Genomic DNA, 22,117 nt, shown 5'->3' with positions numbered 1-22,117 from the left:
CAGAAATCCTTGGACATTTTCCACACTGCAACCTCACTCTTTTCTCTAAAGAATTTCAGACATCATTTCTTAATAAGTCCAGGCTCACCCAACAGCGGCCACATCACCTGCAGCTATGCCAGGCCGGGCCATGCAGCTTCCACTGACTTGAAAGAGAACTGGCCAACATGGTGGAGGGTCAGGTCCACACCGACAAAGCCCCGGAGCAACATCGGTCACCACAGCTCAGCCGTCCTGGAGCTCCACAAACACCAGCGTGGCCCACATTCAATTCTGGAGGACGAGAAGCTCACAACTCCAGTCCTACTTCTTTCCTTCTTCCTGCTCCTCTTCACACACACACACAGACAAAAATACTCAGCAACATGGATCTTGCTTAATCTTTAATAAAATACAAGCTTCTGTCCATGTAGCCACAGAAAAGAATGAAATCACATTCTCTGCAGCAACGTGGGTGGAGCTGGAGGCCATTACTCTGCGTGAACTAAGAAGTAGAAAATCAAATATCACACGCTTTCACTTATGAGTGGGAGCTAAACAGTGGGCACAAGGTCATCAAGATGGAAGAGTGGACATGGGAGACTCCAACAGTGGGAGGAGGAGAGGAGGGTGCCCGGCGACCTCCCTGTTAAGAGGTCGGCCGAGTCAGCCGTAATCTTTCCCTGTGACTTCCGAGTCTATCAAGGTGCAACCCAAATGCTGAGACCTCCTGCACTGAAAGCTTCCACTGGAGAGTGACCTATTGTACCTATTGGGTACAATGTTTAATATTTGGGTGTCGGGTACACTGGAAGTCCAGTCCCCACTATGCCACAATAGATTCATGTAACAGACATGCATGTGTACCCTGGAGCTTGAAATAATTTTTAAATGCTTAACCCTAATATAACTGTGAGGAAATAATTTAACAAATCCAGAGGGTGGAACATTCCACACAACAGCCGCTCAGGACTCTTCAAAAATATCAATCACATGAAAGACCAAAAAAAAGCAGGGGCTCATTGCAATCGATGTAAACAAAACTTAAGTAACATGACAATTGAAAAAATACATGCATACCTATAGACTCAGCCCGGGAACAGAAGGTTGCAGGTAGGGAAGTCTGACTTTGAGGTACATTCAGTGGAAAGTGAACTACAAGAAAACCAGTTTCTGAGCCTCCCTCGCCCCCAGGTGCGGCATGCACAGTGCGTGGTGTGACAACCGTGGTTATAAAGGGACACATTCATGGACTGAAATAGCACATTTTTCCTTTGAACTAAGGAAAGATCCTTGAGCAATGTTGAAGGCTGTGCCGCATGTTTGTGAGGAGTGAGGCAATTCCCAGGGGGTTTGCTTCCACAAACACATAACAAGGGTGAGAAAATCAGACACAAAGTCAAGCTTTATGAGGCTGAGAAGGAACTTTTGCTCCTTAAGTGAATTTTCTGGAAGCCCCGCCGAGCCTACTCCCAACCTGTGAACGCATCCAATGCTTTTGGGAACCTGTGCTAATCTGTCTGCATGCCCCTTTGCCAAAGGGATCCCCGACCCTGTCACCTTTGTCCTGAAGAGCTGACCTCGGAGGCCCAGAGACCCTGAGCCCATGTCCCAGGAAGGAAGTAACAGGTAGGAGCTTCAGGCCCCCCTGCTCCCCCCAGCAGCTCCACTCGCTGGCAAAGTACCCGGTCCTGTTTCTCCAGGGGACAGGGGGGAAGGGACAAAGACAAGACAGGACTCTCCTGTGGGAAAGAGACACACGTGAGGGTGCTGGAGGGTTTCCTTCCTTCTTCTGGAGTTTTCACAAGAATCAATTCTGGGGTGAGTTTGTAGGACAAGGAAGTGCTCCCTGCCTTCACTGGTATCCTGCTCTGGCTGGAATCTGCTTGGTAGCTAAGGGCCCCGACTTTCCTGTGGCTTCCATGGTGAATGTGTGTGTGTGTGTGTGTGTGTGTGTGTGCGCGCGTGTGTGCTGTTGTTGTTGTTGTTGTTTTCATTTACTGTCCTAAAAAAAGAAAAAGTCAGAGGAAGGCACAGAAAATGGCTGAGAAAGAAATTCCTGGCAAGTGCGAACTCACCCAGTTACTAGCTTTCCTGCAGTGGCTTATTTTGCCCCAGGACACTTAGATAGTCCAGAGACAAATCTGCTTTCTCGCTGGGGCTTTCCCTGTTGAGAGGTCGGCCGGGTTAGCTGTGACTTCCGAGTCTATCAAGGTACAACCCACATGCTGAGAAAGCTCGTGCACTGAAAGCTTCCACTGGAGAGTGACCGAACCCCTCTAATGAGTAAACACGTGCTGGGGCGCCTTATGAAACACACCGTTCCAATGGCCCAGGAAACTAGGAAAGCTCGCCTCACACCTGTGGCATGGAGAGGAAGCCCTGATTTCTCTTTCATTCCTAAAGGCTAGAATTCTGTTGTCTAAAAACTGCCTCATGGACGCCGTGGAAAATTTGCCTGTGGAAGAGATGAGGTTGCCAGCGCTTATAGCACAGATCTACGGGTGACCCACAGCTGAGGGAAAACAATGAGCTTTATGTTCTTCCAGAACAAATGACATACTCCCCGCAGCTCATAAAGGCTTTTTATATAACTGCAGTCAGGCAATACCTGGGCAGGGAGCGTCTGCGGGGGAGTCCACATCCCTGGGCGGCTCTGGCCCCAGGCGGCCCCACCACGCCCTTCACCACACTCAGGGTGTCTTGGCCCTGCCCAGCCGGGACCCACCTCGCCGGCCCTTTTACCCACAGCATTCAGAGGTTTCGTGCTGACTTGGGCTCTTTGGGCCACGGGCAAAGGGAGGAGGGAGGAGCAGGCACCTCACGATTGAAGCTGGCCTCTCGAAGAGCCCCCAACTTAGCAGGACGCTGGGTGAGACAGGTAGCTGGCCACAGCTGTGGTGACGAGGAACAGGCCAGGCCACAGCGCCCTCACCGTAACTGATGGTGACAACTGAGGCAGGCTCTGGACTTAGAAATTAACATTCAAAATGTATACCCTAAACACCCTCCACCAAAAGCCCTTCCTGCTCGCAAGGGTTAAATCAGCGGTGCTCCCCCTCCCGGTCCATGCGGACATTTCCTGCAGCCTCGCCGTCCCAGGCAAGCCCATCCTGCTCTCCAGCCGTGTGCAGGCAGGTGACAGTCTCCCTTGACGTGTGTCTCGCATGGCAGCAAAGCAGAGGAGGAAAGGGAAGGTCCAAGATGGTCACGGGGGCCTCGCCAGGCAGACACAGCAGTGCGGCAGTCCTGGTGGCTTTATTGAGGATACCATGTTGAATGAACCAATGACTAAGAGACGAAGGTGAGCTTTCTGTAATCCCCAGGAACCAGAGGGACAATAACACACATTTTATCAGTTAATTTCACCCATCATGGCCCCTCATGGGAACCATAGCTGAGGTGTCCCCAGGGGCTGGATTTTTACGTAACACACCCACATCTAACGCCGCCAGGATGGTTGGAAAATGTCTGCCAGCAGACTGGACATCCCCAGGGACCCCATCAGCCCAGGGCTGCTCCTCAGGATGGCCGGGGGCCGTGCTGGCCGGGGCACACTGGACCAGGGTGGGCAGCTGCTCCTGGGCTCCAGCAGGCTCCTGCCTTCTTCCCCATAGCAAGTCGTGGCTCCCCAGGTCTACTCAGTTCAGAAGCCACCACTGCATGGGGCGAGGTGGCTATGGCCCTTTCCTCTCTCAGTGAGAATCTGGACCCTGGGGGCCACGTGACCCACACAGACTCTCCAGCAGCTGCCCGGGTGTGGATCTCTTTAGGAAACTCCGCTCCATAACTACTGCACACACTCTTCCCTGAAATCCCTGACCCTGAGTCTGCTCCTCGGTCTCTCCTTCCCACCTCCCTCCACTTTGCAAACCACAAGGGCTTGCTCCTCCCCAGGCGGTCCTCCCCCTTCCCACCCTCGTCTCTCCCCGCCCCCAACCCAAGTTTCCCGTGGAGCACCAACAGAACAGCGCACTTTAGGGGGTCTTCTTTAAGGAGAAACAGCAAAGGATTCCATGAATTCTGGAGATAACGTGAGTCACGTTGGCCAAGCACGGCCTCCACTTTGCCAGCAGAGCTGTGTGCTACATACGCATTTTCAGCTTTCCCGGGCCTCAGTTGTCACTGGATACGTGTGGAGCTGGAGAGAACCGAAGCACAAAGCAAGGAAAATGAAGTTCATTGAGGGCTTTTTGGCCCACCGTAGGGAAACAGGCCACCAAAACGCAGTCGTTTCCTACCGTGATACTCAGCTGCTCTCTCTGCCTCCTGAGCTGGAGTCACCCGATGGACCCAGCAGTAAAGCCGAGGCAGCGTGCCGCCACTCCGTATCTGGTGGGGAGGTTCCTGGCTTGCAAACCACCTGGGCTTTCATAGCAGCAGACGGGCCTCTAAGTGCGCTTCTCCAGTATACCCACTAGATGGCACCAGAGCTCCATCAGAGTCCCTGCACACTGGCGCCTTAACTCAGCCTGGATTCCTGAAAGGGGAAAGGAGTGGAGGGGGAGGGGTGGAAAATTACTTCTGTCAATACATTCTGATGAAGTTGAGAAATAAGTAAAGGCACTAGCTCCAGTCTTGAAAACCAAGGCCCATGGTAGTGGGTTATCAGAACGTATTTTAGTGTCACTAAACTTGGTGTACAATGCCCACTGTTAAATTGGTAAATTATTCCCCCCCCAAAAAAAAAACCAAGGTCCAATTCTAGTTTACTGAGAATCATAAAGGAACACATTGCATTACACCCGTAGCAACTAAACTTGCGGCAAAAAGTACAAAAGATGGAATCTCTTCAATTCGTAGCCCCAAATAAAATGCCACTGATTGCATGCAGCACATCTAAAACAGGCTAGTAAACAACGGATTTTTTTTAAACAATTTCTTTTTTTCTGTAGATGCTGGTGGACAAGAAAACTCATCCTGGCCGGGGTTGAACACAGGGAGGTTCTTGATCTCTGTCACTCTTTCCTATTCTCAGAGCCTCTCTTCTGTTTAAGACAGAGATCATGTAGACCGCAGGCTCCCCCCGCCCCCATCCGTGACAGTGTGCAGAACGAAGTTCCAATAGCTACATGAAAATTCTCCCCCTGGGAAAGCCAGAGTCATTTGCCCTGGAGGCTCACAGGTACACACACACACACACACACACACACACACTCTCTCTCTCTCTCTCTCTCTCTCTCTCTCTCTCTCTCTCTAGCCCAGAAAAACAAGAACAGCCCTCAGCCCTCCTTGCCAGCCCCCCTCCCCCCAGCTCCAGTTCTGTCCCCTTCCCTGCCTCTACACCCACCCACGACAAGCCCCAGAGATAAGATTATCTCTGGAGCCAAGTGACAAGGGAAATCCACACTCCCGACGCCTGTGCCTCCTGACTACCCCCCCCCCCATCCTCATGTTAATTCCCGGTGCCTTCGTTTTGTGAATCAGTAAATGTTCTATAAATGATTTACCATTTTAAAGGCCCGATAACATCAGACCAGAGAGAGATAAGGGGCTTTGTGCGACACCTGAGGCCGGTGTTGGGAGTGACTGAGGCTTTCCTTCTCTGTCTTCCCAGGGCCTAAAGCCCCATGTTATCTCTTCCTCTCACCAAATTACTTCGGGCCATTTACACCTCTCCTTCCCCAACCAGCTCGGCTTCCTTCTCTTCCCACGCCTTTTGTGAAACTCTCTGCCTGTCCCACCGCTGGTCCCATGCTTGTTTATGGGGATTTCTCAGAGGCTTCTGTGGATGTGTTCGGAGATCTCAAATGGCAAACAGTGTTTTTCCAAATTCTATTTTTCCACCCTGTAATTTAAAGACCGACACAATCATCTAAGCCTTATCCCCTTACCCCGCCATCATTTTTATTTTGCATTTTCTTTAACAGTCTTCATTCAGATGAATCCATCTTGAGCTCACCATCATGCTTTGCGAAGTCTTCATCCTTTTCTTGTGTGATCCCGTTAAGCTAATGTTTTTAGTAGTGGACATCCAGTTGGCTTCAGTCTTTCACTATTGAAAGCCTTGCTTGTGTTTAACACCTAACTCACAAACTGGAGTAAACTGGTATATTATATACATTAGTCATGTATGTGTATTTACAAATCTAAATATCTATTGCAACATAGGACGACTTTTTTTAGACTTTCATAGCTCCCTTTGTTTCAAACTATGATGCAATTTTTTCTGAAGCTCATTGAGACGGTTTATACACAAACTATGCCGGTTTATACACAAACTATGCCGCGTGAGGCAGTGCAGGTAGGTGCTCTGAGAGATGGCTTCCTCCGCCCTACAGGCATCTGAGCCTCTCCCAGGTCCGATGCCGCCTCCGTCTTGCGGCTGCTTTCCTGAGTAGAAGCAGACTGTAACAGACGGCTCCTGGCAGCGTGGGGGCCCTTCAACTCCAGCGAGGGAACCAGGACTTCAGAACCCTGCCACACTCTCTCACTTCACATTTATCCTCATGTTTTAATTTCCTGTATTTACAGTTTTTTTCATAGGTATTCCAAAGGTTCTCCATTGAATCATCTCATTAAAACCCCTCTTAAAAGACCCCTCAAACTTTTAAGTTAGTAAGAGATAGATATGATTCATTCCTTTGAGAAAAAGTAAACTGAGGCACAGCCTGACTGGCCAGCGGGGCCTTGCAATGCCTTCCAACAGACCCCTGTTGGCCTTAAATGGGGAATCAGTCAGATTTTGCTTGGAGACATTTTGTTCCATTGAAATAATTGGAGAAGCTCTTTTTTCCACAGGCATACTGCTTGCACTTCATCATGTGTATTATTTTAGATTTGCTTCAAAAAGAAAAATGGCCTTTCATGGCCTATATAAAATGTGGGCAGAAATTGGACTACGCAGACACAGAACTCTGCACAGAAATGGAAAATATTCAGAGCGAACACCCACACTTGCCACCGACGTTCACCCAGAGAAGCGAGCCCCGTCACTGGCCCCACACCTGAGTGTCTCCTCCGCCCGAGACCCCCACAAGCCAGGCAGCCTCTTCCCCCCAGGCCTGCCTTCACACGGGCTTTATCCATCCTTGGGTGGCTGTGATAGGAAGGTCCAGGAGTTTCCTGCCCATGTGCACTAATGTGTTCTGCGTGCCTGCGCCCTGGATCCACCTGTGGAGGCCTGGAGAGACCCAGGCAGCCTAGTCTCCTCCACACCTGAGGAAAGAAAGTGGTTGCCCCCAGAACGGAGGAGCTGACTGAGAAGCTCAACTCCTGGGACCGCCAAGTATCCTGGAAGCCAGTGGGTATAGGTTTCCCCTGCTCTCTTCACAACAGGGGCCTTCTCTGAGCCACCTCCTCCCTCTGTCCCTTCCCCTCCCCAGGGCCCAATGTCTCTAATGAAGGAAACGATGATGCCAAGCAGTCAGCACTGAAGTTTCAGAGAGGTTCTGTATCTTTTAAAAAAGAAAGACAGAAAAAAGAGGTGACGTCTCACCCTGCAGCCAAAAGGACCTAAATCCAGCCAGCAGATGAAGGAGAAGGGGCACCCTGTGCGCGTCCACCTGGGGGTTTCAGAGGCATCACGAGCGGGGGAAGGGGGCTTCCCTGCAATGCTCCTCCCCTTCACACGGTTTCCTCCCTATGGTCAGCAGTGAGCCCTTCCAAATATGAGGGAATTTGCACCCGTAGGCCTCGTGCGTCCTCAGAGAACGTGTGGCAGTAAAAATCTTCCCAGTTCTGGAGCTCTGTCTGATCTCTTTTCTAATACCACCCACATTCTGTCTTCCATCTCTCCACATCCACCTAATGTCAAACTTTAAGAAGAATGAATATTAAATGGCCAGCAATGGGGCACCTCGGGAGGGTCAACTGAGGCCATCAGGGGACACACCAGAGTGAATGCCTCAAAATTCTAGAAACTCTTCCTAAGAGAAAGAAGAGTTATGCATCCATCATTTTCTTTTTTGCCCCAAATGTAGACACTTACAATATTTGTTTGTCTGCTGGATAAACTGAACGTGACGCTAACACTGGAAACCCAGATCTGGCCATATCAGAGACATTTGTTTTTAAAGGGACATTGCCAAGGGCATTGAATCCGGCACTTGACCTGTATTTCATATTACTCTGATCTAGTCGGGGATGCCTTCTGGGTTCTAAATTTCTACTTGGAAACTGTCTGGCACAGCCAGAAAATAAAGCCCAACTCTCCTTTTATGAGATTTATAGCAGTCTGCCATCACCATCTGACAATTGAATCTCATTGAAATCGGCAGAGCTGTAGAGATATCATCAGGAAAGCTGACATACAAAGCAGCAAGAAGGAAAAGTAGAATAAGAAAAACTTGTTTATTTTACTCCCGTTAGTGCATAATCAAGGGAAATGCAAAATTTACCCAACTAAGGAGAAATGCAAGGTATAGTTTTCTCAAGCTTTGTTTAGAAGCAAAAGGACCCTCCACTACACTCCAGTCCAGGGAACAAAGACTGTGTGTGTGTGTGTGTGTGTGTGTATGTGCGTGAATGCATATACATATATATTCATATATACACACATCTATATTCATACGAATATATGAAAATATTATTGCCATGCATTAGCTCTCTCTTTTAAAATATCCAAAGACAACCTGACAACCTGAAATGAACCAATCAGGAGGACCTGGGTGAATCTGAGCCCATTCCAGAACAAACAGTTGGCAACAGTAAGAGTGGTGTTTACTAGAAAACTAACCTACTTCCAGCAGACGGTAGACAATGTGACTGAGATTAAACAAAATGTGCGGCTGTGCTTGCCTTGATGATGGAAGGGTGGAGTTGCATCTGTTTTCCTATTATGTAAAACCCCTGCCCCGCTCCTGCCAAAACATTCTCCCGGTGACACGTCTGCCTGCCTCTGGACGAGTTCCTTACTAAAACAATACGCCTAACACAGCGTCTTTGATAGCAAATGCTCACAAAGGCAAACAATGAAAACTCCAAGGGTGCGTTTCTGAGGATGGCACTGGGCGCCATGCAGAATTACCACACACAAAAGCAAAACAGTGCTGCGGGCTGACTGGGCCAGGCCTCAGATGCCAGCAACTTTTAGTAACTTGCTCTTTCTCGCGAGTAACTAATTTTCCCCGAGCTGGGCAGCCCGCAGTCCTTCCCTAAGAAGTCACCCTGTGTGTAACTGTTGTGTCTTTGAGCCAAGTGAGAACTACTCGAGCAAAGTATTCTTATAAGCACAAATCTCACAAAGAAAAGGAGAGTGTCTCATGGACGATCCTGGCACCCTATAAAACTGCAATTCAACCTTATCTAATCTGGTGCGTGTTTCATCACAGGGACATACAATAATGTAAGCCTTTGTGCTGAAGGAGGAAGGAAAGGCTCTCACACACGGGCGAGGTGGTGGGGGTCTGTGACCTGGCCTGGACTTTCTGCTGAGCTCTCAGTAAGGACTTAGAGGTCCTGGGGCTGGTAGGTGAGAAAATGATGGATGGGCCGGGTGGGCGACGGCAGGAATGGCTTGGAGAAGGCTTCCTCTTACCATCTGCTCAGGAAGGACGTCAGGGCCAGACTAAACACAGGCCGGCTCGGCTGCAGTGTGCGAGCTTGTGCGCCTGCCCGCCAGCCTTTAAAAGCACCTTCCTGCGAGCGACGGGGGAGAAACGGGGAGACCAGGCGCCCTGATCCATTGGCTGGTCTTGAGGAGAAGCAGGGCTGCCCTAGACTGTCGCCGTGGCCACAGCCGGTGGGGCCGGGAGCTCTCTGGGGAGTCTGGACCTCAGTACCCCAGGCCCCAATCCACCAGGACTGGGCCTCTCCGGCTCTTCCAGGGAAGAGGGCACCTGGGCACCCCTGTAGCTGGCCAGATCCTGGGACAGTACAGCCCCTGTTGCCCTGCACGCCCCTTGGTGGCCAAACACCTCTGGAGGCTGAGGTCTTGGGCCTCCTCTGGCTCTGCATTCCAGGTTCTCTTCCCTTCCCCAAGTTTGGCCTTTGGGTTAATCGTCCAAGCCCAAGCCAAGCTTTAGTTGGGCAAGAGAGGAATTCCTGGAAAAGGAAAAAGCCCCTCCCCTCTTGGCCCACTATTCATTTTCCCTGACACCCACCTCTCTCCTTTTCTCCGCTCCTACTCCACCCTGAGCCTCAAGGCCCACCTGGCCAAAGACAGCAGCTGCATTAGACCCTAGGCCTTGGTGGGACTGGAGGCAGGGGTGCAGGGGTGCCGGGGCATGTGCTAGGGGTAAGCGGCACTAGACTGCAAGTCCTGGTTGGGAGTCCTCCTTATCATGGGCCAGCTCTCTTCTGAGAGCCTCAGTTTCCCTCTCTGTGATGCCAAGGTTTTGACTTTGGTGACTTCTGGACAGCCCTGACATAGTGTCCTGGAGGTGAGCTACAACCTGAAACCCACCTTCTGCTTCCTGTCCCTCCTCCAGCCTCCTCTGGCCGATGTCTGCCATGGGTCCGAGAGGAAGTGCTCTGACTTCCTCAGTGTCCTGGGGCTCCTGCCTGTCTCCCCACTCTGTCTGGAGCTGTGGGTAAGGGTAGGCCCACCATGGAGGCGGGGGCAGGAAAGAGCCTCTCTGCTTTATGTGGTGTTTCCTGGAGAATCTTCTTTGGGGAAACTAAATGGAGAGGAAAGCAGGAGAGGAGCCACCAGGTAGCATCCAGGAAGAGAAACATGCATTCACCAGCAGGTCCTTTATTCAACCATACAGAATGTCTGTGCCCAAATATATGCCATTTTCCTGTTCATGCACTTATACCAGTTTCTTCTCATAGCACTGGCACGAGCAGCTCTAGAAAAGTATGGAAGGGTGCCGTTAAACCAGCCCAGTGCAAGTCAAAATGTGTACACATATATAATAGATTTGAGGGTTGCTGTGGGTCAACATCCTTCCCATGGGAATTCATATTTAGCTTCATGGATGTCTGCAAAGCATGTTCTGTTATACTCCAAGCTGCTAGAAGAAGGCCAAACACAGAGCAGGCCTTTACGTGTTTGTTGATTACATGGATTAGTAAATGTATCATTGATCTGAAATGCACTTTTTTTTTTTTTACATTTTAGCAATTGAAACAGAGATGAGATTTACCACTGATGATATTTAAGAATTTAGTTTTTTCCCCTCTTAGTGGCTCATAAGCACCATACCTTATCATAAATGGAGTCTTAGAACCAGTGAGATCCTGCAGCGTGCAATTCCAAAGGCTGTGTCACCTTGGGCAAGCTCTTTCTTCTCTTTAAGCTCGGTTTTCTCACCTATAAGATGCAGATCATAGCATCCATGTCAGAGTCCTTGTGAGGATTAAGTGGAAGGAGTATTTAAATCATGCAGCAGGATGATCGCATACTAAGTGTTCTATGCATCTTCCCTGGTCTTATAACTGTGGTTATTAATATCTGTGCTTAACAATGGAGAAACAAATGAAACAAATTCACCTTTCATTAGTGTGCACACTGCCCCAAACCCCTTTTTTGTGTGTGGCGGGGTGGGGGGGGGGGGAGCGCTGCTCCATCTAGTGAATGGGAAGATTTTCTAATTCCCACTGGGTCCTTGTGACCCCGAGCCGAAGTGGACCTTTAGTAAATGTAAATTCCGGATTTGTCTGCTGCGTTAACTTATAGTCAACCCGGTTGGACTAAAAAGAATTACCAGGGCAACCACAGCTAAACACTACAGAGCAAGCACCTCCTTTCCTCGCATACATTTATTTCTATTTAATATTCTGTGGAAATGCGCCTATTTGCCATAGTTTGTCTTTTTTATTTCTTCACTTCCAAACTAAACATCGCTAATCCGAATGCATACCTCTCTGCGTGCCAGCGTTTCGCCTGTGTCTATGTCTGCTGCATATGTAAATATCGGCAAGATTCTCTGTGGGCAAAGCCAGAGGTGTGCCTGGTCCCTGTTCCCATAGGTGACTTCGGGGTGTGTAACTGCACGTGGGGGTGTGGGACCTCGCCAGCACCGCCACTCACTGGTCCTGTTCTCGAAACTGGTTCTTTGGAGGCTCGGTTTTTGGTAATTAAGACTAAGGAGTGATTAAAAAACAGAAGTACATTTTCCTGGAAACCAGCAGTCTTTATTTGCAACTTTTATTGGCAAACCTGGCTGCCAGTAAATACATTCCTTGGCATCTCCCAGAATGTAATTCATTTGATGGAGCAGCCTTGCTTTTTCTGTAACGTGTACATCAATTAAAAGGGCCGCCTGGAAGGAATGTGTAGCGGTCGCTGAAAGCCTGTCTCAGGTCACCTCCCTCCACTCCAGGAACAAAAGCGTCCCTGGTCTGTGCCTGGGAGTCTGACATGGTCTCCCCGATGGGACTATTCCCGCCTGGACCCTGAGGGATGAGAGTTGCAGGGTTCGAAGAACAGGTGACAGGCTCTGCGGAGTGCTACTCCGGCGGCGTGGTCTGTCCCAAGCCCCCTTCCCCAGGGAGCCGGTTTCCAGGGGACGCTGCGGAGGGATGGGCTGGGCCGGCTCTTGGAGTCCGGCGTGGATAGAGGCGCCGCAGAGACGAAGCCTCCGACGGCAGGGGGCGCTCGTAGCACGCGCAGTGCCCTGTGCAGGCGCCCAGGACGGCTGCCTGGCCCCGTGTTCCCAAGGTGCGGGACCTGCCGGGGTCTTGTCCTCCAGCCTAAGAGCCCCAGTCTGGGTCGGCCAAGCGGCCTCCGGGCTTCCACATCGCCCTTCCTCTTCCTACGCTTGCGGGGAAGCGGCAGGAAACCTGTGGAGGGCGGCCAGGGCGCAGGCCACCAGATCACCAGGCCACGCTTCCAGGCGTCGACCCACTAGCGAGGACCAGCAGTCGCCGGCGGCATCGGTCCTCAGGCCCTCCGGGGAGGCCAGTTGCACCTAGCCAGGTGTCCGCCTTGTCCCTGCCCTGAGAGGTGCAAACACCCACCCCGGCCCAGTGCCCCGGAGCTGCTGCCCAGAAGGTTCGGAGCGCGGGGCCCAGCCCCGGCCGCGGTGGCACGCCTTGAGGAAGGTCCCAAGGCGCAGGGCTCCGCGAAGGTAGCTCTTGGAAGGGAGGCTCACGGCAGCCCCCGCGCCTGGATCCGCTGCGGCGCTGGGCGGGAGACCCAGGAACAGCCCGCCTGCAAGGTGCAGGCCACCTCACCCCGCCGGCGGCTCCGGAGCTCTCTGTGGGTCTGTCTCACCGAGCAAAGCCTTTCTCCTTCGACACCCATAGCCAGGCGCGCTTTCCGCTTCAGCCCCAGGAAGGCGCCTTCGCCCTGCGGTCCTCTGATGGCCGGCGACTGCGGCACTCCGCACCCTGGCTCTGGCAGGCTCTAGGGCCTGGAGACCCGCCCGCCCTGCGCGGCGCCCCCCTCCCCCCCGCCACGTGAGCCAAGGTTGGGAGGCTGCTGGCCTCTGTCCTCCCAGGCCCTGGAGTGCGGCGGCCGCCCTGAGTCCGCTGGGGACCTGGATGGGGAGAAACCGGGGCTCGGGCGTGCACACACGCACCATTTGTTCTTTCCGATCATCCAACCCTTTACAAATGTTCATTATGGATTGTTAATGCAAGATGACAATTTGAATCTTCATTTACCTCTGCCTGAACACAGGAAGCCCTGAATCTTTCGAAGCCGGAGACCAAAGTTAACGATTTATTTCCCGCATTCCCTGTGAACCCCTTTTGCACCTTAGCTTGGCTCTGAGTCCCTGAAACGCCCTTCGAGGCGAGTGCTTTCCTGCAAAGGGGCGACAGGTGGGCCAACCCGAGGCGAGAACGAGCAGGTGTTGGCTGGCTTTCTCCTGGGTAATTAGAGGCGCCGCCCATCTAGGGGAGTTAGGATATGACATTAAATTATCCCGTCATACAAACTTCTCGTGGAGGTCCGCCCCTAGGAGGGCAACTATTGGATTAATCCAATCATGTAGACAGGCAATATGGATCACTTTGCCTTGAAAACAATCGAAAACCAAACGCTCTTTTCGTTTATTGTAGAAATTATTTTTCTACTAAGGAGGGGGCTGAATTGGAGGGACTGTCCTAACAAAACCTCTACTTGAAAATCCCCCAGCTAGGGAGGATCTGCCTGGAGTCGTGGTCACCCAGACGTCCGGTCCCCCTTCTTCCTCCACTGAAAAGTCGCACCGTTGACAAACGTTACCTGCCGGCACCGTGGTTTGAAAACGAATACAGGGTATTGATACCAGCATAACCTCCCCTACCCCTGGGCTTCTGGTCTTAGCAAAGAAAGCCAAATGGAGAACTAAGACAATTATCTAAATAGTCTAAATAGCTCAAACACTCCCAAGCAGATCTTGCTCCAGTGGTCTGTGATGGCAGCCTAGTAGGCAGTTTTCCAGTGGCCCTCCGGTGTTAATCGCCTTAATCTTCCACTTCATCTTCCCCAGCAAAGGGAAAGATGCTAAGGCAGCTGTGGACTTGCAGCCTCCCTCCTATGCAGACTCCCAGGAATCACTGTCCCGAGTGGAGGAGGAGAAGCGCATTCCCTCATGTTCTAAGCCTGCTTTTTCCGTAGTCCCCCAGCTCCCGGGCCAGGCGGCGCCTCCTTGAAGCTGGTTCCTACCTGGGCCCGCCTCCCCAGTCCATCCCACAGTTCGGCTTCCAGAGCTGAACCCAGGGCCCAGAGCCTGGGGAACCCAGAAAGCGGGGAGGTAAAAGAGAGGGCAACTAGGCACATCACAGAGGCGATTGGACTGCGACGGGGGACAATTTGCACAGCAAGGGCTGAGCTCACACCCCTAGGGAGTGATTTTTCCGGACTGCCCCCATCCCAATCTCCACTCCCTGTACTTTACTTACAAAAGAAAAAAGAAAAGAGTTCCTTCTGGCTCTTGGTGACCCGCGTTTAGGACATCATCTCATCCCCCAGCACACACATTCCTACAGTGTCACCTGGTCTCCAATCCGAGCATTTCCTGGAGTGCTAGCCACATTCCCCTTCCTGGTGCTTTTCTTTGGTGGGGCCCGGGGAGGCCTTGTTTCGAAGTCGCTGTGACGTCACTCCCCTCGAGCTAAGCACCCCTCGTTGGGCCCTAGGAATTGTAGCCTTGCCTGCTGAGGAGGGGCGGAGTGTGGGCCCAAGGACGGTTCCACCAAACATCCATTACCGCTGTCGCCTGCGGGGCCTTCTGGCTGCAAGTACTCTAGGTGTCAGAAAAGAAGCTGTAGAGTTCCTGTGGGGGCTCTTCTGCCAACTGAGTCAAGGGATGTGCCAAAGGGGATGACTGAAGTATCCCATGGAGTAGCAGAAAGGGGCGTCAAAAGCTTTAACCTCAAAATAAAAACTTTAACCTGTTCCCCCAAAAGACTCTATGTCTGCGTCTTATGTTCAAATAATACAACTAACAACAATAATTAAATAAGCGCTTGAAATACAATCAAGACGCTTACTGGAGGCTTGCTTCCGAGCAAATTTATAAAACACAAATGCAAATATCTTTTCCTGGAGAATATCCAGATCTAAACCAGTGGAAAGTTGATATTGATAAAACTACACCCCTCCATTTTTTTTTTTTTTTTTTTGCATGCCGGATACTAATTTCACAACGGCAACTTTTATACCCAAAGCGAAGAGCGGAGAACACCGCTGCTGTTCGATTTTCAATTTACATAACAAGCTGTTTACACTTCACTGGGCCATAGGAGGGAGGAGTCGGGGAAGCACGGGAGGCGACGGGGCTGATGGGGGAGGGGGCAGCCGGGCACGATTGCCTGTTGCAAAACTCCGGCCGAAGGCATTTCCCGCATTCGGAAAACAAAGCATCCGTAATCGCTGCGTTCATCTCCGCGCACCGCTAGCAGTGCAAAAAACAGCTTAAAGACCGAATTCACCAAACGTTGAGGTGTTGAGGAAGATCACTGCAGTCTCCTCCAGGCTGAAGCCTGCCTAAAGCTTCGACCAAGGGGGCTAAGACCGTCAGGCTGCCGGAGTGGGGGCTGGCTGAACACGAATTAAGTGTTCAAGTCAAGGGGCTTCACCACCACCCTCGCCCCTGTCTAGTGTCCTTGGCCACCAGCAAGTACTGAGCCTCCTGTCGGTGCTTCTCCAACCCACCAGTGACTTGGCCTGCAAAGCACCTGGAAAGGGAGTCTCCAGAGATCCCGGCGCACAGCAGGCCAGGAGGTAGCTGCCTCGGGATTCAGAGCAACCTCGGAGCAACCCTCTCTCCTCCAAAGGCTAATTCTAGAAGGGGCAGGTCCTCCTTCCCTCGATGTCAATGTCCATTATGAAACAATAATTTTTAAATGTTCAGGTGACACAGAGATGCGCCTGCTACACGTCAGCGTCCTTCACATGTAATAGCGAAGCTGCAATTTGAATTTTCCTGCCAACGTGAGGAAGCCCGGATTGGAACCGAGGAGACAAAAGGGCCCCGAACAAGTCCTTGGAGTTTAGAGATGTTCGGAAATCAGGGGGAGCGGAGGTGTTAAATGCGTCACACACGCTCCGCGAAACTCGCCACTTCCCCCAACTTCTAGTGAACGACCTAGGATTCAGCCTCCAGGAGGGTCTCTCCTAAACTCTCTGAAAGGCAGAATCGCCGTGCAGGGGGGAGGGAGGCCCGGCTCTTCCTGCTCCTCCGTTTCTTTCCCTCATTTCTCTTGTTCTACCCCATTCGAACCACTCAGCGAAGGCAAATCTCAGGCGTGTGCACAAGGAGCGGGAACTCTTTTGTGCGTATCCCCCCGTAATCTCTGAACCGCCCCGCAGGTGCGATCCCATACGTTCCTCCAGACACACCCGTTATCTCTGCGAGCCTGCAGCCCCGCGCGTGTGGAGATGGAGACTGGCCTGGGGAAGTGTTAAGCTCTTAGACATATTTATTTGCTTCTTGTCAACACACCTGCTAATGTCACCGAGCCCGAAGCCTGACCCCTCATCTGAGCCGAAACGCGCGTGGCGGGACCAGAGCGGGCGGCGGCGCGGGGAGCCGGAGGGACCCTCGTGCGCGAGCAAGGGAGCGCGGAGAGGCAGCCGGGCTTTGGCAGCTCTGGACGCCCGCACCTTCAGGTCGCCAAGGCCCTCCCGGGGAGGGGGGAGAGGAGCAGGGCGGCCCACAGTGAGGAGGGCTCATCCTAAGGGGGTGAACGGCCGTCAGAAACTCCCAGCCGGGCCCCGCACCCCTTGCCTGAATTTCTATTGTGGAGGGGTCATGGAGGAGAGCGAGATGGGCGACGAACCTTCTTCTCCGCCGGGAACAGGGCCTCGGAACCGAGCCCTCAAAATCGTGTCCTTTGTAGCCGAGTTCAGGACAGAAGAACCTCCAAGTGGAGAAAAGCCGGAGACGTCAGTGACCCGAGTGAGACTGACGTTGGAGAAGGGAGGAAAGGGGCTGCGGGGAGGAGAGGCAGGGGCAACCAACCCAGCGGTGGCGTCGGCGGGTTTGGCGAAGGAATGGGAACTAGCCAGCGCGAGGCGGGGTGGAGACGCCGGGGCCGTTCCGGAGCCGTGGACGAAGGAAGAGTCTGCACCCGGCCCGGGAGGACCCTGAAAGTCTGCGCGAACAGCGGGCGTGCGTCCGGAGGGCCCGGGGTGGGAGGCCCGCTGGGCGCCGGCGGCGGGCAGGTGGACTGCGGGGGGCGAACCGACGGCGGTCAGGCGCAGGCGCGGGGCCGGGACCGGGGCCGGGGCCAGGGCGGCCGGCGCGCGTGTGGTCAGCCCCGTGGTCCTCCAGCCTCCGGGAGCGGGCCGGCGGGGATCGGCCTCCGGCTCATTCAGAGGCGGTTCTCACTTCCCATTGGTTGCCGGCGCTGGCGGGGCGGGGCTCCGCTGCCCGGAAAAATGTGTAACTGCGTAAAAAAGTCCTCGCCTGGGTGACGGATGCTCAAAAGTTCAGAAGTTTTCCCAATGCTTCCTTAAGCGGCTGGCGCGCGAGAGACCGAGAAAAGGTGACGCGGGGCCCGGGCAGGCGGCGGGCGCGCGCCCCCCCCCCCCCCGCCCTGGTTATTTGGCCACCTTCGCCGGCAGCTCCGGGCAGAGTCTCCTGGAAGGCGCAGGCAGTGTGGCGAGAAGGGCGCCTGCTTGTTCTTTCTTTTTGGCTGCTTTTCCCCGTTTGCGCCTGGAAGCTGCGCCGCAAGTTCCTGCAAGGCGGTCTGCCGCGGCCCGCCCCGGCCTTCTCCCCTCTCAGCGACCCCGCCTCGCGGCCGCGCGGGCCCAGAAGTAGCCCCAGCCGCCGGAGGAGCCAGCCCCAGCAAGCGCCGGGAGAGGCGGCAGCGCGGCCGGACGCACAGCGCAGCGGGCCGGCAGCAGTTTGGCCGGGCCCGGACTCGGATTCGGCGGCCGGCGCGGCGCGGCCCGGCCCGAGCGAGGGTGGGGGGCGGCGGGCGGCGCGGGGCGGCGGCGGCGGCGGCGAGCCGGGGCCATGCAGGCGCGCTACTCCGTGTCCAGCCCCAACTCCCTGGGAGTGGTGCCCTACCTCGGCGGCGAGCAGAGCTACTACCGCGCGGCGGCCGCGGCGGCCGGGGGCGGTTACACCGCCATGCCGGCCCCCATGAGCGTGTACTCGCACCCCGCGCACGCCGAGCAGTACCCGGGCGGCATGGCCCGCGCCTACGGGCCCTACACCCCGCAGCCGCAGCCCAAGGACATGGTGAAGCCGCCCTATAGCTACATCGCGCTCATTACCATGGCCATCCAGAACGCCCCGGACAAGAAGATCACCCTGAACGGCATCTACCAGTTCATCATGGACCGCTTCCCTTTCTACCGGGACAACAAGCAGGGCTGGCAGAACAGCATCCGCCACAACCTCTCGCTCAACGAGTGCTTCGTCAAGGTGCCGCGCGACGACAAGAAGCCGGGCAAGGGCAGCTACTGGACGCTGGACCCGGACTCCTACAACATGTTCGAGAACGGCAGCTTCCTGCGGCGGCGGCGGCGCTTCAAGAAGAAGGACGCGGTGAAGGACAAGGAGGAGAAGGACCGGCTGCACCTCAAGGAGCCGCCCCCTCCCGGCCGCCAGCCCCAGCCCGCGCCGCCCGAACAGGCCGACGGCAACGCGCCCGGCCCGCAGCCGCCGCCTGTGCGCATCCAGGACATCAAAACCGAGAACGGTACGTGCCCCTCGCCGCCCCAGCCCCTGTCCCCGGCCGCCGCCCTGGGCAGCGGCAGCGCCGCCGCGGTGCCCAAGATCGAGAGCCCCGACAGCAGCAGCAGCAGCCTGTCTAGCGGGAGCAGCCCCCCCGGCAGCCTGCCGTCGGCGCGGCCGCTCAGCCTGGACGGTGCGGAGTCCGCGCCGCCGCCGCCGCCCGCGCCCTCTGCGCCGCCGCCGCCGCACCACAGCCAGGGCTTCAGCGTGGACAACATTATGACGTCGCTGCGGGGGTCGCCGCAGGGCGCGGCCGCGGAGCTCGGCTCGGGCCTTCTGGCCTCGGCGGCCGCGTCTTCGCGCCCAGGGATCGCACCCCCGCTGGCGCTCGGCGCCTACTCGCCCGGCCAGAGCTCCCTCTACAGCTCCCCCTGCAGCCAGAGCTCCAGTGCGGGCAGCTCGGGCGGCGGCGGCGCGGGGGGCACGGGGGGCGCGGGCGGCGCCGGGACCTACCACTGCAATTTGCAGGCCATGAGCCTGTACGCGGCCGGCGAGCGCGGGGGCCACTTGCAGGGCGCACCCGGGGGTGCGGGTGGCTCGGCAGTGGACGACCCCCTGCCCGACTACTCTCTGCCTCCGGTCACCAGCAGCAGCTCGTCGTCCCTGAGTCACGGCGGCGGCGGCAGCGGAGGAGGAGGCCAGGAGGCCGGCCACCACCCTGCGGCCCACCAAGGCCGCCTCACTTCGTGGTACCTGAACCAGGCAGGTGGAGACCTGGGCCACTTGGCGAGTGCGGCGGCGGCGGCAGCCGCGGGCTACCCGGGCCAGCAGCAGAACTTCCACTCGGTGCGGGAGATGTTCGAGTCGCAGAGGATCGGCTTGAACAACTCTCCAGTGAACGGGAATAGTAGCTGTCAGATGGCCTTTCCTTCCAGCCAGTCTCTGTACCGCACGTCTGGAGCTTTCGTCTACGACTGTAGCAAGTTTTGACACCCCCTCAAAGCCGAACTGAATCGAACCCTAATGCAGGAAAAGCCAAAGGAACCCGTCAAGGCAAAATCGAAACTAAAAAAAAAAAAATCTGATTAAGAAAAAACCCTGAGAATATTCACCACACCAGCAAACAGAATATCCCTCCAAAAACTCAGCTCACCAGCACCAGCACGAAGAAACCTGTTTTCTTAACAGATTAATTCAGAGCCACCTCCACTTTGCCTTATCTAAATAAACCGGTAAACTGTTTTGTACAAAGACAGCAAAATCATGGTTTTTTAAAGGACAGTGTTACTCCAGATAACACGTAAGTTTCTTCTTGCTTTTCAGAGACCTGCTTTCCCGTCCTCCCCTCTCCCCTCTCTTGCCTTCGTCCTTGCCTCTCACCTGTAAGATATTATTTTATCCTATGTTGAAGGGAGGGGGAAAGACCCCATTTATGAAAGTCGCTCTCTTTTTATTCATGGACTTGTTTTAAAATGTAAATTGCAACATAGTAATTTATTTTTAATTTGTAGTTGGATGTCGTGGACCAAACGCCAGAAAGTTTCCAAAACCTGACGTTAAATCGCCTGAAACTTTAAATTGTGCTGTTTTCTCATTATAAAAAGGGAAACTGTATTAATCTTATTCTATCCTCTTTTCTTTCCTTTTGTGGAACATATTCATTGTTTATTAATAAATTACCATTCAGTTTGAATGAGACCTATATGTCTGGATACTTTAATAGAGCTTTAATTATTACAAAAAAAGATTTCAGAGATAAAACACCAGAAGTTACCTATTCTCCACCTAAATCTCTGAAAAAAATGGAGAAGCCCTCTGATTAGTTCATGTCCAATTTTACTGAAGTCTTTTTGTTTAGATTTATCTTCTTGCAGCATCATCTGCAAAATGTACTAATAGTCAGCTTGCTTTGAAGCTAGTAAAAAGATATTTTTCTAAACAGATTGGAGTTGGCATATAAACAAATAAGTTTTCTTACTAATGACAGACCATGATTCGGAAATTTTAAGCCCATGAATCAGCTGCAGCCTTACCACAGTGATACCTGTGTGCTGAGTGATGGGACGGTTCAGCCAGATACGCACAGATAAATACTTGGCTTGTGTATTCCATATAAAATTGCAATTCATATTATACATCCCTGTGAGCCAGATGCTGAATAGATTTTTCCTACTAATTTCAGTCTTTTACAAAAGGAAAAATAAGACAGTTTTTAAGTGTATGTATATAATTCACCCCCATTTACAGTCCTTCATGTATTACATAGAAGGATTGCCTTTTAAAAAATATATTGCGGGTTGGAAAGGGATATTTAATCTTTGGGAAACTTTTAGAAGATATGTTTGTAGAACAATTATTTTTTCAAAAGATTTAAAGCAATAGCAAGAAGGAAGGCGAGAGGAGCAGAACATTTTGGTCTAGAATGGTTTCTTTTTAAACCAATTTTTCTTGTTAATTTACAGTTAAACCTAGGGAACAATCTGGGTTGGCCCTCCCCCTTTTGTAAATAACCCAGGAAATGTAATAAATTCATTATCTTTGGGTAATCTGCCCTGCCAATCAGACTTTGGGGAGATGGCGATTTGATTACAGGCGTTCGGGGGCCTTGCAGTTTGTTTTGGAGATAATACAGTTTCCTGCTATCTGCCGCTCCTATCTAGAGGCAACACTTAAGCAGTAATTGCTGTTGCTTGTTGTCAAAATTTGATCATTGTTAAAGGATTGCTGCAAATAAATACACTTTAATTTCAGTCAAAAACTGCTCTACGTGGCCTGTGATTCGCTCGGTCCCCTCCCCCAGGGTCGTAACCTAATCGCCGGGAAGATCGCTGCAGCTCTGGCGCGGTGTCTCCTCCGGGCAGGCGAGCTGGGGTTGGCCTCACAGCCCCGTTTAAATCTCGCTGGGCTGTCCCGCAGCTAAGTCCCGGGGCTGCCTCCAGCTTCTTCGGGTTACAGCCTCTTCCCGGACGGAGGAGGGGAGGGGGTGACGGTAAAGACTTATCGCCAGTCTCCAGGAGTTGGCGTGTTGCTCCACTTTGAGGAGCTGGGATTTGCGGACAAAGGCCCGCGGCCGGAGCTGGTTTGTCCAGGCCCGGAAGGGGAGCAGCACCAGGTGACACACGGCCCTGTCCCCACGGGCGGGCTGGCCCAGCCCGAGGCGGAGCAGCTCGGTCACCAGAGACTGTGCCGTT

At 53.4% G+C, this 22,117-nt stretch overlaps 2 protein-coding genes across 3 annotated transcripts; one reads left to right on the top strand and one right to left on the bottom strand.

The window, feature by feature from the left end:
• Positions 1 to 372: 372 nt before the first annotated feature.
• LOC103792323 (uncharacterized) lies at positions 373 to 18,262 on the bottom strand. Its single transcript, XM_078370882.1, has 6 exons — positions 18,036 to 18,262; positions 17,855 to 17,979; positions 17,080 to 17,625; positions 11,069 to 11,176; positions 4,221 to 4,459; positions 373 to 4,120 (listed from the first exon to the last, which is right to left on the bottom strand). The coding sequence occupies exons 1-4, from the start codon at positions 18,260 to 18,262 to the stop codon at positions 11,073 to 11,075; spliced, it is 1,002 nt and encodes a 333-aa protein (XP_078227008.1). The 3' UTR covers positions 373 to 4,120; positions 4,221 to 4,459; positions 11,069 to 11,072.
• Positions 17,722 to 21,684, top strand: FOXC1 (forkhead box C1). Of its 2 annotated transcripts, none has more exons than XM_035295151.3 (2): positions 17,722 to 19,465; positions 19,577 to 21,684. In XM_035295151.3, the coding sequence occupies exons 1-2, from the start codon at positions 18,261 to 18,263 to the stop codon at positions 19,914 to 19,916; spliced, it is 1,545 nt and encodes a 514-aa protein (XP_035151042.1). In that variant the 5' UTR covers positions 17,722 to 18,260; the 3' UTR covers positions 19,917 to 21,684. The 2 variants fall into 2 exon arrangements, with proteins under 2 accessions (XP_035151042.1, XP_035151041.1); XM_035295150.3 differs by having other exon boundaries at positions 17,722 to 20,226; positions 20,438 to 21,684.
• The last annotated feature ends 433 nt before the right edge of the window (positions 21,685 to 22,117 follow it).

This window comes from Callithrix jacchus, chromosome 4, assembly GCF_049354715.1.
Source record: "Callithrix jacchus isolate 240 chromosome 4, calJac240_pri, whole genome shotgun sequence".
Lineage (NCBI taxonomy): Eukaryota > Metazoa > Chordata > Mammalia > Primates > Cebidae > Callithrix > Callithrix jacchus.
Note: the sequence above shows the minus strand (reverse complement) of the source record. Positions and strands in the feature narration are given on the sequence as shown.

What these genes read in the sequence shown, in the direction of transcription:
- FOXC1 (XM_035295150.3), top strand. Translation starts at nt 18,261, where the DNA reads ATGCAGGCGCGCTACTCCGTGTCCAGCCCCAACTCCCTGGGAGTGGTG.
- LOC103792323 (XM_078370882.1), bottom strand. Translation starts at nt 18,262, where the DNA reads ATGGCCCCGGCTCGCCGCCGCCGCCGCCGCCCCGCGCCGCCCGCCGCC. An exon ending in TGGGCCCGCGCGGCCGCGAG is followed by an intron (nt 17,980 to 18,035) that starts GCGGGGTCGCTG and finishes ACCGCCTTGCAG; the next exon opens with GAACTTGCGGCGCAGCTTCC. An exon ending in GCCCGGAGCTGCCGGCGAAG is followed by an intron (nt 17,626 to 17,854) that starts GTGGCCAAATAA and finishes ATGGGAAGTGAG; the next exon opens with AACCGCCTCTGAATGAGCCG.